The sequence below is a fragment of the Podarcis tiliguerta genome (genome assembly GCF_965153285.1).
Source record: "Podarcis tiliguerta genome assembly, chromosome: 1".
NCBI lineage: Eukaryota > Metazoa > Chordata > Lepidosauria > Squamata > Lacertidae > Podarcis > Podarcis tiliguerta.
The window spans coordinates 125,287,072-125,300,612 of NC_139534.1; the positions used below are offsets into that span (position 1 = coordinate 125,287,072).

The 13,541-nt window shown below is 45.1% G+C and overlaps 1 protein-coding gene across 1 annotated transcript in view; it reads left to right on the top strand.

Moving 5' to 3' along the window:
• Positions 1 to 13,541, top strand: part of KCNH5 (potassium voltage-gated channel subfamily H member 5) — a 182,363-nt gene that overhangs the window by 21,974 nt on the left and 146,848 nt on the right. The window contains exons 3-4 of the mRNA XM_083434865.1: positions 1,961 to 2,067; positions 7,554 to 7,682. Of these exons, the coding sequence (XP_083290991.1) occupies positions 1,961 to 2,067; positions 7,554 to 7,682 (236 nt within the window). The remainder of the gene's footprint in view (positions 1 to 1,960; positions 2,068 to 7,553; positions 7,683 to 13,541) is intronic.

Below are 13,541 nucleotides of genomic sequence, written 5' to 3' on the forward strand. Positions count from 1 at the left end.
TGCTGTCAATCTGGGGCATTCTGAGGGTGGAAAAAGTCCATCTCATCTCTCCCATCACCCTGATCTGGAGTTGCAGGCCAGGAAAGGAGGGTCTTGTCATCTGGACAGTCCCAGGACCTCTTTAGATACTGCTCAGGGTTGTGTTATTAATGCAACAAAAGTGTCGAAGTCAGCAGTTGCGAGTTACCAGTCTCCATAAGGTCAGGGGGAAAACAATGCTGTCCAGGGTTGTAAAGACTGCGGAGAGAATAATTGGGTGCACTCTTCCCACCTTGGATCAAATCTATGCTTCCAGGTCCCATAAGAAAGCTGCACAGATAGTGCAAGATAGTGCGCACCCCGGAAATGATCTCTTTCAGCTTCTGCCTTCTGGAAGAAGGTGCAGGGTTATAAAGACCAGGACTAGCCGCCTGAGGAACAGCTTTTATCCAAATGCGATTTTGGTTTTAAACGCAGTGTAAGGTAGTCTCTGTGGGAGTATATTGTATTTAATTATGGGGTATCAGAGTTTTTAGGGGTTAACCAGGCAGGGATAGCTGGGATAGCAGGCTTGTTGGTTTTTGAATGTCTGATGTGCTGACCTTAAAAGCCCTAAACGGCCTCGGCCCAGTATACCTGAAGGAGCGTCTCCACCCCCATCGTTCAACCCAGATACTGAGGTCCAGCTCTGAGGGTTCCCTCATTGCGAGAAGTGAGGTTGCAGGGAACCAGACAGAGGGCCTTCTCGGTAGTGGCGCCCACCCTGTGGAACGCCCTCCCATCAGATGTCAAGGAAATAAGCAGCTATCCTATTTTTAAAAGACATCTGAAGGCAGCCCTGTTTAGGGAAGTTTTTAATATTTAATACTGTACTGTTTTTAACATTTGATTAGGAGCCGCCCAGAGTGGCTGGGGAAACTCAGCCAGATGGGCGGGGTATAAATGAATGAATAAATAAATAATAATAATAATTTAGATTTTTTCAATTTCGTTGTTCTGTATGGGACAATGACAATAAAGATTATCATATTGTATCATAGTCTCTCGAGACAGATGGATGTCAGCAACCCTGAGCCAGCTCAGAGCCCACCTGCCCCACCTTGGATCTGATTCCGAATTAGTTTGCGGGTGGGGCAAATGTTTAATTATTATTATTTTAATTTCCTAGGGTGGTGGGGGAGGGAGATGTTGTGTCTCCTTCCTCTCCACTCCTGACCGAGAGAGTGTGTGGCACTTCTGCTTTGCAAACTGCTCCCTTTGCAAAGAAGGTTTTTGCAGAAGTGCACCCTGCAGGATCGGCAATTGCTGAACAGCACCCTGCAGAATTTATCCCCCCTTGCTGTCAGTCCAGTGGGGGGGGGGAGGGGAAGGGGCTGATGGGAGTTGTAGTTCATCAACATTTGCAGGACCAAAGGTTCCCCAAACCTGTCCTTAAAAAAACCCATGGAAGCAGTCAAATTATCGCACGATAATGAAAGTCAAGAGCGAGTCAGAAATCATTCTCGAGCTCTTTCTCCTAAAATGTAGCATTTGGAGGAGGGTTTCAGCTTTCCTGGTGCTCAGCAAGACACTCTCTGTTTTCCCAAGTTGAAACCTGTGTGCATATTTCAGAAAATAAATCTTTTATGTATTGTCAGCTTTCTCTCTCTCTCTTTTTTGAAAGCATCACACTCTGGAAAGTGTGCCCAGAGCGTCACTTAAATTGAACGCTATAAGGCAGCAATATAAATCCTTTTCCCCCCGGCAACAGACCCCGCCACAGTTATTTGCTTTAGAGGGCTTCATAACAATTTTGCAGCTGTAAACGTTGAGCAAAACAAGGTGTAAATCATAGTTAAGCATACATAGGTTGCAATTACACTGCAGTCTGGACCATAAATACGCCTGTAAGGGTGTTGTTAGGCTTGTTTGTTTGTGAAGCCCATGAAAATGTGTATTCTCTCTCTCTCTCTTTCTCTCTCTCCACCTTTCCTTTCTCCAGTTTTATGTATGGTGAACTCACAGACAAGAAAACCATTGACAAAGTCAGACAGACGTTTGACAACTATGAATCGAACTGCTTTGAAATCCTCTTGTACAAGAAAAACAGTACGTATAAACGTGAAATCATTTATTTGTTTTTGTTTAATGTATCCCACCTTTTTCTCCAAGGAGTTCAAAGTGACATTCAATTCCCTCCTCATTCACTTCCCACAATAACCCTGTGAGGTAGGTTAGGCTGAAAGGCAGCGACTGGCCCAAGATCTATGACTGGGTGGGGATTTCAGCCGCAGTCTCCCGGGTCCTAGTCAAAGGATTTGTTGTTGTTGTTGTTGTTTAGTCATTTAGTCCTGTCCGACTCTTCCTGACCCCATGGACCAGAGCATGCCAGGCACTCCTGTCTTCCACTGCCTCCCGCAGTTTGGTCAAACTCATGCTGGTAGCTTCGAGAACACTGTCCAACCATCTCGTCCTCTGTCATCCCCTTCTCCTTGTGCCCTCCATCTTTCCCAACATCAGGGTCTTAAATGGACATAAATCTGACACCAGGAATCACAAGACAGAGAAACCAGTAGGAGAACACTTCAATCTCCCAGGACATTCTATACAAGATCTCAAAGTAGCTCTCTTATTTACAAAAGAATTTCAGAAATCGACTGGAAAGAGAAGTTGCTGAATTGCAACTTATTACCAAACTTAAAACCATGGAGAGACCTGGTCTGAATAGATACACTGGATTCTTATCTCATTATACATGATGAAGCTATTTTTAGCCATCTCACCCCTTGCTTTTTTCTGAAGACCAACTGCAGTCGTTAACAGTCATCAACAGGTCTACCACACCTATCAGCCAATCACCCATTCCCACCACCCTTCTGAATAATACCCCTCCCCACCCTCCCACTATATATAAGGGTCTGGTGACTTCTGTTTCAGTGTATCTGAAGAAGTGTGCATGCACACGAAAGCTCATACCAGTAACAAACTTTGTAGGTCTCTAAGGTGCTACTGGAAGGATTTTTTTTTTGTTTCAACTATGGCAGACCAAGAAGGCTGTTGTTGTTGTTTAGTCGTTTAGTCGTGTCCGACTCTTCGTGACCCCATGGACCAGAGCACACCAGGCACTCCTGTCTTCCACTGCCTCCCACAGTTTGGTCGGACTCATGTTTGTAGCTTTGAGACCAACAAGGCTACCTACCTGTAACTAGGTCCTAGTCTGACACTCTAACCATTGCACCACACTGCCTTGCCGCATGGTTACATTAACAGCTTGTTGCCTTTGAAATCACATACCTACTTTTAGGTGTTTGGGGTTCCAGTGCTTAAAAAATGTCTGCAGAGACTCAGTTGGCAAAGGGGGACATATGGAGTATGAGGACTATGGGGTGCTAGAAATTAGCGGTCTCACTGAAACCTGCTATTTACCTAGCACAGAATGTGACTTTGTTTCACTCATACTGCTTGGAGGAATTGCAAACACGGCACTGCACCTCTGAAATACCTTTTCCGTTGCTCAGAATGGAAAAGGGGATTCTGTACCTGGGCAAAGGAGTCTTTTCTTGACTTAAATCTGTTTTTAGATCTGTTTTTAGAGAGCCAGTGTGGTGTAGTGGTTAAGAGCGGTAGTCTCGTAATCTGGGGAACCGGGTTCGCTTCCCCGCTCCTCCACATGCAGCTGCTGGGTGACCTTGGACTAGTCACACCTCTTTGAAGTCTCCCAGCCCCACTCACCTCACAGAGTGTTTGTTGTGGGGGAGGAAGGAAAAGGAGAATGTTAGCCGCTTTGAGACTCCTTAAAGGGAGTGAAAGGCGGGATATCAAATCCAAACTCTTCTTCTTCTTCTTCTTTTAGTCCAAAACCTGGACATTGATTTGCACTCACACAGAGGTAAAGGAATGCTGAAATGCTTGGAATTGCTGACCCATTTCCAAATTGAGCCAGAGGGAATTTCCTTTACTGACTCTTCTTGTGTTCTTATGAAAGAGGGAGAAAAACTCTTAGACTGCATTCACAAGGCGCTTCGCTCCATTTTTATGTCTTTCCCCTAACTGTTAACTTCCGCATTATAGTTGAGCGTCTACAGAATGTGCAAGCAGCTTCTCAAACTATATTGGAACATAGTGAAAGCTTAGTTCTCATTCCTGCGCTATTTGCTTGCAGGAAAAAAATATCCATGTATTTATTATTATTATTTACTTATTACATTTATATGCCACTTTTCTTCTTCCAAGGATCTCAAAGTGGTGTATATGGTGATTGGCCCGAGCTCATTCATGGCTGAGTGGGGATTCGAACCCTCTTCTCCCAGAGTCCAACACTCTAACTATGACAAGACACTGGCACCCAATAGTTTTAAAGCCATTGACACCATTCCTGGCTGATATTAACAACAGAATTAACCAGTTATTTGCAAACAGTCTGGATATGAACACTAAGCTTGTGCTATGAGGGCTGCCCAGATCACAAGAAGTTGCCTTGTGTTGTTGTTTAGTCGTTCAGTCGTGTCCGACTCTTCGTGACCCCCTGGACCAGAGCACGCCAGGCACTCCTGTCTTCCACTGCCACCCGCAGTTTGGTCAGATTCATGTTTGTAGCTTCGAGAACACTGTCTAACCATCTCGTCCTCTGTCGTCCCCTTCTCCTTGAGCCCTCCATCTTTCCCAACATCAGGGTCTTTTCCAGTGAGTCTTCTCTTCTCATGAGGTGGCCAAAGTCTTGGAGCCTCAGCTTCACGATCTGTCCTTCCAGTGAGCACTCAGGGCTGATTTCCTTAAGAATGGATGCATTTGATCTTCTTGCAGTCCATGGGACTCTCAAGAGTTTCCTCTAGCACCATAATTCAAAAGCGTCATTCTTCGGCGATCAGCCTTCTTTATGGTCCAGCTCTCACTTCCATACATCACTACTGGAAGAAGTTGCCTTACATGAGGTCAAAGCATTTCGCATTTTGGTCCAGCCTTGCCTTCTCTGACTAGCAGATGTTTCCTCACGCCCATCACATGACTCATTTCCAAACTGGAAATGGCAGGGATCGAATCTGAGCCTTCCTGTACACAGAGCAGATCAGACCCTCCCAGTGTCCCTATTTTCCAGGGACAGTCCCGGATTCTCAGAAGCCATCCTGGGATAAGGGAGTTTCCTGCCAAATAAGGGACAGTTGACAGCTATGCTCTGGCCCCCGCGATGACCTCTTCTGCTTTGCGTTTCCGCTTGCCTGCCCTTTTGTCTGTGCTGCCCACCTGAGTGCTCCTGTACATGTTAGGCCAAATCCCCCCGGGGAACAGCTTGTCCGGATCAGCTGCGCTGGTCGCAGTCTCAAGCCCTGTCATTCTTTTCTTTCCAGCTGGTTGCATAGCAAGATCCTGACCTTAAAAAACAAACAGAGAAGTGCCGCTGGGTCTTCCTGCAGGCTGGATTTCTCGAAAGGAACGGGGTGGCTCTGCAGTTTCTGAACACGAAAGGCCAAGATCTGATAGGAAGAGGCAAATATGGCCTTCTAACCTCTCTGTCTGGCCCTGGGGACACCCTTCCCAGGCCACGCCCCTGCCTTCCAGGCCACGCCCTCACTGGCATTGCTCCACCCCTTCCTGTAGCTGACCACACCTCTGCTTGTGTGACGCATCAGCAGATTATATGGAGCTCAAACAAGTCTTTTTTTGTATATAATTTGTTATAAAATTTTCTGTTTTACAATTTAAAATACGCATTTTACATCCTTAAGATATCAATGACTTCCCTTCTTCTCTTTCCATGGTTCGTTTTACATATCATAGATCCCTGCATATTTTACAAAAACTATACCATTCAGTATTCCATTATTGCGTCCATCAAAACTTATTTACACTGTTGAATTTATCTTAATGCTGCCAACGTTTTCAGCTGTACGCAGTTCTTTCCCATATATTCAATGAACGTTTTCCAATCTTCTCTAAATGTATGTTCTCTTATTCTGTATGTTAAGTCTGCAAGCTGCGCATATTCCGTCAGTTTAAGTTGCCATTCTTCTTTGGTTGGGACCTTGTTCGTTTTCCATTTTTGGGCTCACAAAACACGGGCTGTGGTAGTAGCATACATAAATAAGCTTTTTTTGGGCGTCGGGGAATTTCAGTCTGAATTATCCCCAACAGAAAGGACTCTGGGTTTTTTGGGGAAAGTACTTTTAAACATCCCCCCCCCCCAATTCATTATGGATCATTTCCCAATACTCTTTCACCCTTTTCCAAGTCCACCACATATGAAAGAACGTTCTCTCCACCTCTTTGCATCTCCAGTATTTATCTGATTCAGTCCTATACAGTTTAGCAAGCCCAACTAAATCTTCAGGGATTTCCTCCTCCAAGCAGAACAGCTTCTTCCAGATTTTCCGGTTAAGGGGAAAACTCCTCTCCCACAAAGTTAAAAATAAAGCGTTTTTGTCTGAAGAGACATAAGACAAAGCTAAACATTACAACGTACTATACATTGTTCTTCTGGTCTCTGAAGACAACATACTTAGGCACCCACTAACACTATCTAATCTAGCAGTTCGAAAGCACAAGAAAGTGCAAGTAGATAAATAGGTACCGCTCCAGCGGGAAGGTAAACGGTGTTTCCGTGCGCTGCTCTGGTTCGCCAGAAGTGGCTTAGTCATGAAGAATAATAATAAGAGTTTGGATTTGATATCCCGCCTTTCACTCCCTTTAAGGAGTCTCAAAGCGGCTAACATTCTCCTTTCCCTTCCTCCCCCACAACAAACACTCTGTGAGGTGAGTGGGGCTGGAGAGACTTCAAAGAAGTGTGACTGGCCCAAGGTCACCCAGCAGCTGCATGTGGAGGAGCAGGGAAGTGAACCCGGTTCACCAGATTACGAGACTACCGCTCTTAACCACTACACCACACTGGCTGGCCACATGACCCAGAAGCTGTACACCGGCTCCCTCGGCCAATAAAGCGAGATGAGCGCTGCAACCCCAGAGTCTTCTAATTTTTTTTATTAAAAAAATAATCATTTTTTCAATACAAACAACCACCGCAAAAGACACATACAACAAAAAACATAATAACAGTAATAACACAATTTGACAATTCAGATTTGAATTGATATACCTATAACTACACCTTTTAAACAATATTTTCCCACCTCTCTCTCCTCCCCAAGAGTTGTCCACGACTGGAGCTAATGGTCAAGGGTCCCTTTACCTTTTAACACTATCACCATGCTAGCTAACACTGCTGTGTAAAACCCACAGCCTTTTCCCCTGACCCTGAATCCTAGAATTGCAGAGTTGGAAGGTACATCAAGGGTCATCTAGTCTAACCCCCTGCAATGCAGGAACCTCAGCTATCGCTTAATAAACAAAAATAAAATTACATTGGGCCATGGACGCTCCTTGAATCCCCACACAAAATGGGTCTGTTATATGGTTAAGCAATGTTAGGTTTGCATTTCGGTGTTTAATTCTCCCACTCTGTTCAATGAGACTTTGATTAGTTTAAGTGTCACCTAGGATAAGCGGTAATCATGAATGTGAGCCTACCTCTATGTTATGATTGTGCGCCATGCTGTGAGTGTGTTTATTTTATATCCTTTTGTTTTATTTTTTTTTAATTACAGGAACACCTGTTTGGTTTTACATGCAAATTGCACCGATAAGAAACGAGCATGACAAAGTGGTTTTATTCCTTTGCACTTTTAAAGATATCACTTTATTCAAGCAACCCATCGAAGATGAATCCACCAAAGGTAATTTTTGGAAGGAATCTGTTTGCAAAAGGGTCAAAGAGATTGGGGCGTGGAGAGCAGAGTGCATTGACTCTAGCCCACTTCTTGCATTACTTGTGTGTAAGGGACACGTGAGTTTGAGCCGGAACGGGGCTGTGCTTCTTGCCACACCCAGGAAAGCACATCAAAGCAATAGCCCCACCCCCAATGGCCATGTGTTGGGTGGGGTTGTCTGCAAGGGAACCCCTAACTGCTTCCATGAAAGGTGTGCCCACTGTATTTATCTTATATTTTGGAAACGTACATTCAGTTTTTTCTCGCTTTAATTTTTTTGGGGGCCCCCAAGAGAGTGGGGCCCTAAGCTATAGCTTGTTTAGCTTATATGTAAATCTGGCACTGTGCCTTACACATGAGTAATGGGTAGAGAAATAGGAAAGCAGAGATTTCTGTTCTGACTAGTATTTGTCCCATTCAGTCCTGTTTCTTTTCTGCTGCAGTTCAGTTTCCAGCAAAAAAAAAAGTGTTATTCATCTTGCTGTTGTTATAAGAATTTTAAGGTCTCAAATATAGAATAAATATTCACAAATGCACACATATCTAAACGTATAAACCCTGGGTTGGTCCTTGGCTAAGGGGGTTGGGCAACGTCAAAAGTCTTTAAAGGTCCCTGCACTTTTGTTCAGGGTCTCTCCCTCCTTGGGAGGCGAATGGAGGGGAGGGAACTTTGTTGCAAAAGAAAAATAAATATTTGCCTTGCTTTCCACTGGATCCTGCCTCCCTCCATTCTTCTCTGACCGATCATGGACTTAGGGGGCTCAGAGTCCCATGGGGAGTTGGGCAGCAAAAGCCAAACCCCAATTTTTACATCACTGTCCTTTATTTAATCTAAGTTGCAGAACGTAACTTCAATTTAACATTGCGAACTTAAAAACAGCAATGTTAATTAATGTCGGTTGTATTTGCCTGGTTGTTTTCCGTTCCTGACCACAGGATGAGCATGTGAAATATAGCGATTTCCACTTCCTTTTCCATTAGAATTCCCTGACATTCTTAGTAATGTTTGCTATCTCTCTGTTCCTAAAGTGCTATTAGAAATTGTCAGGGAACTGCCATCAGTGTCCGAGGGAGAGAGCAAGCTCCGAAGGGTTCCCAGAGAGCGTCCCGGGATTGGGAGAGGCAGCCTGTCTTCTGGGGAAGAGAATCAACGTAGCTCCACTGGAGAAGGGGGGCAGATGGGGGAATCAACGAGGCGGTCCCATGACTCCTTGCTGGGGACCAGCAGGGAGAGTAAGGGTCCTCCGCTGCCTACGCCCTCCTTGCGCAGAAGGCTTCAGCGCAGGGAGAGTAGGCGGAGACTTGGCGTCAAAGCGCTTCTTTGCTGGAAGAAGTTTAAGAAACGCCCACTGACAGATTCTGCCAGCGATTGAGACAGCCACGGGTGAGTGGCTGCCCGGACAGGAAAGGTTCACTAAGGTAACCCAGCCAGATGTTGGGACCAGCTTACACATGAGCAACCCCTAGAACCATTACAGAAATGTAACTAGAATTTCTTCAGCTTGCGAAGAGAAAACGGAGGCATAGCTTTCTCCTTCCTTGTCCAGTCTGTTTCCAAGACAGATTTCAAGAGGTTAAACATTATCAAGAGGATTTAGGGAATCAGGAAACTCAGGCTGCAGTTCTATTCCAGGATTGAAGAAATATTTTCTTCCCCTGTCCTGGAGCTGCTAATGGACAAGGTGGACTTATGCTCTGGTCCAGCGCGTGGCAGCTTTTGTTAGATGAACTGGCCCATGTTAAACTTGTATCTGAGACATGCAGCTTTATTTTGTCAGATGTTGCACTCTGGCGTATGCATAATTCATCTTCTGTCTCCTTGCCACACACACAGAGGCTTTCCAGCTGAATTTATTTTGGAATTATGAACCACAAAGATACATAAATTACAATGGTACTAGGGAATGTAAGAATCAGAGGGAAGATAGGGAGGCACTAGAGTGAAACATCACTGAAAAGGAATACAATTCTTAGCTGGAAAGCCATATTTCATATAGAAAAAGATGCAATGATTCTCCCCTCCCACACACCCTGGGTCTGTGAGATTTGTATATAATACATAAGGAGAATGTCACCATCTCACAATAGTGGAAGAGTATATAAATATGAAGGAGCATTCATTATTCATGGAAAGGGTAAGTTTCGGTGAAAGTAAAATAAACAGAACTAAAATATGGATGCTATCATTCAGCAGACTCCCTGCGCCAATGTCATAGAATTAAAGAATTGTAGAGTTGGAAGGGAACCTGAGGGTCATCTAGTCCAGCCCCCTGCAATGCAGGAATCTCAGCTAAAGCATCCATGACAGATGGCCATCCAACCTCTGCATAAAAACCTCCAATGATGGAGAGTCCACCACTTCTCATGGGAGTCTGTTCCACTGCTGAACACCTCTTACTGTCAGAAAGTTTTTCCGAATGCTTAGTCGGAATCTCCTTTCTCGCAACCTGAAGCCATTGGTTTCAGTTCTAACCTCCAGAGCAGGAGAAACAACCTTGCACCATGCTCCTTGAGATATCTGAAGATGGCTATCATATCTCCTCTCACTCTCCTCTTTTCTGGGCTAAACATACCCAGCTCCTTCAACCACTCCTCATCAGGCTTGGTTTCCAGACACTTGATCATCTTGGCTGCCCTCCTCTGAACATGTTCCAGCTTGTCAACATCCTTCTTAAATTGTGGTGCCCAGAACTGGACACAGTATTCCCAGGCCCAGACAGAGGGGGGGGCATATGGGCCACTTGGCCGCTGATTCCAAAGGGGGCCTCGGTCAGCATATTCACAATGGCAGGGGATACACTGGGGCGAATGCAGAGGCGCAAAGGAGGCCACATTATCTACCTGGCCTGGGCCTCTGCCTGGCTCTGAGTATTCCAAGTGTGTTCTGACTAAGGCAGAACAAAGTGGTATTATAACTTCCCTTGACAGGGACACTAGAGGTTGATGCAGCCTAGAAGACTGTTAGCTTTTTTTTGCTGCTGCATCACATTGTGGATTCCTGTTAAGCTTGTGCTCCACCCAGACCCTTAGATCCTTTTCACATGTACTTTGCTATATTTATTTATCTGTTTATTTATTAGCATTTATATACTGTTAAATATCTCAAAAAAGTGGTATATACTCTAACAAACAATATATGGAAGGCATCAATAATGGAAGATATGCTAATTCCTTGCAGTGGCGCTGTGGGTTAAACCACAGAACCTAGGACTTGCTGATCAGAAGGTCGGCGGTTCGAATCCCCGCCACGGGGTGAGCTCCCGTTGCTCAGTCCCTGCTCCTGCCAACCTAGCAGTTCAAAAGCACGTCAAAGTGCAAGTAGATAAATAGGTACCGCTCCGGCAGGAAGGTAAACAGGGTTTCCGTGCACTGCTCTGGTTCGCCAGAAGTGGCTTAGTCATGCTGTCCACATGACCTGGAAGCTGTACGCTGGCTCCCTCGGCCAGTAAAGCGAGATGAGTGCCGCAACCCCAGAGTCGGTCACGACTGGACTTAATGGTCAGGGGTCCCTTTACCCTTTACCTTATGTGAAGAAGTAGCTTCTTTTATCTGTCCCGAATCTTCCAAAATTCAGCTTCATTAGGTGCCCACGACTTCCAGTTTTATGAGAGAGGGAGGAAAAACTTTTCTCTATCCATGCATGATTTTATAAACTTCCATCATGTCACCTCTAACCTTTTCTCTAAACTAAAAAGTCCCCAATGCTGCAGTTTTCTTTATAGGGAAGTCACTATCTTGTTGCTCGTTTTAGTTGCCTTTTCTGAAAAGGGTTCCCTACCTCTGCTATATAAGGATAAGTCTGGTAAATATGGAAAAAACGTTGAAACTGCTCACATAATCAATAGCACTTTGACAAGGCCAATATTGTGTCTTTATGCTGTTGGTTCCTAAAAGATCTTGGCACAGAATTCTGGGCTGTAGAACAATACCGTGCATCTATTCCTTAAAAAATAAATAAATAAAAATGTCTGGGGGAGGAAGACAGCAGAACCAGAGTTATTTCAAGATACTATCTTTATTAAGGCAATTTGAAGAGTCTGGGATCAATAGCCGCCAGTTATTGCTATAGCAAAATCCCCTTATGCAACCAGTTTTCTATCGTGACGTCTTTTGAGAGCGGTAACAAAGCAGATTTTTTTATTTTTAAATGTTGGAAGAAATAGCAGTGGGATAGCTCATATCCTTACACACAGCACCCTTTCAATGATGCTTTCAGTTTTATGGGAGGGATCAGAGCTGCTCTCTTAGATAATAAATGCTCTTAATAAGTAGAGCTGCCATGTTTAATTGATTCATCATTTGTTTTTTAAAAAATGCATTGCAGGCCTATGCATGTCATTCCCGCTGAGTTCAATGCTCCTTACTCCCAGGTAGGGATGGGAATATCTATCAATTTCAGTTTCTCTCATGCTGTATTCATGGAAGCATAGAACTGTAGGGTTGTCAGGGACCCCTAATGGCCATCTAGTCCAACCCCCTGCAATGCTAGAATCTCAACTGAATAATCCCTGACAGATGGCCTGCCAACCAGTGTTTAAAAACCTCCAGTGGGGGAGAATCCATCGCCTTCCAAAACATTCTGTTCTACTGTCGAGCAGCTCTTACTGTCAGAAAGTTTTTTCTGACATTTCTTGGAATTCAGGGTTGCCATATTCCAAAAAGTAAAAACCAGGACACCCCAAAAGTTTCTGAACCAGAACGGCACACGGAAACACCCTTTTACCTTCCCGCCGGAGTGGTACCTATTTATCTACTTGCACTTTGATGTGCTTTCAAACTGCTAGGTTGGCAGGAGCAGGGACCGAGCAACGGGAGCTCACCCCGTCGCGGGGGTTCGAACCGCCGACCTTCTGATCGGCAAGCCCTAGGCTCTGTAGTTTAACCCACAGCGCCACCCGCGTCCCGATGGAAGTTATACTCAGTGCTTTCTTCTGGGGGTATTCAAGGGTACTCAGTACTGGTGCTTTTTTCTTTCTTTCCAGAAGAAAAGCACAGGTCACATTCTAATAGCACCTGGAGGATTAGAATTCCTCATCCCTGTTATTGTATGTGGATGGTGCCATTCTGGCTCTGTAAGGACCCACATGCAGCACAAGGAACTTGCTATTAGTATGTTGGATCCTGGATCAATGCCCTGATGCAGCTAGGCATGTAAGAAATAAGCCATTTCCATTCCAACGTCTCCAACAGCCAGTTCTGTTTCCATTCCACTGAAGCCTAGGTAAGGTAGAGGTAAAGGTACCCCCTGCCCGTACGGGCCAGTCGTGTCCGACTCAAGGGTCGGGGGCCAGAGCTGTCCGGAGACACTTCTGGGTCACGTGGCCAGCGTGACGAAGCTGCTCTGGCGAGCCAGCACCAGCACAGCACATGGAAACGCCGTTTACCTTCCCGCTGGAGTGGTACCTATTTATCTACTTGCACTTTGATGTGCTTTCGAACTGCTAGGTGGGCAGGAGCTGGGACCGAAAGATGGGAGCTCACCCCGCCGCGGGGATTCGAACCGCCAACCATGCGATTGGCAAGTCCTAGGCGCTGAGGTTTTACCCACAGCGCCACCCGCGTCCCTCGTCCACTGAAGCCTAGGTTTCGCTAAATACTTCCTTGCCCTCTTTCACCGTCCGCACAATTTTATTTAACATGCATAATTATTTCCATGATTTATGTAAGTTGTGAATTTGGTGCAACTATCCCCATGCCATTCGTTTCATTGCAGAGGCCAGTCGTTTCAGTGGAAAGGAAAACACAATTTAAGTGCTGTCATTTATGTATCGTTTGTGAACTGGAAACAGCAGCATTGGCGTATACTGACGGTTGTTCCCTGGATTG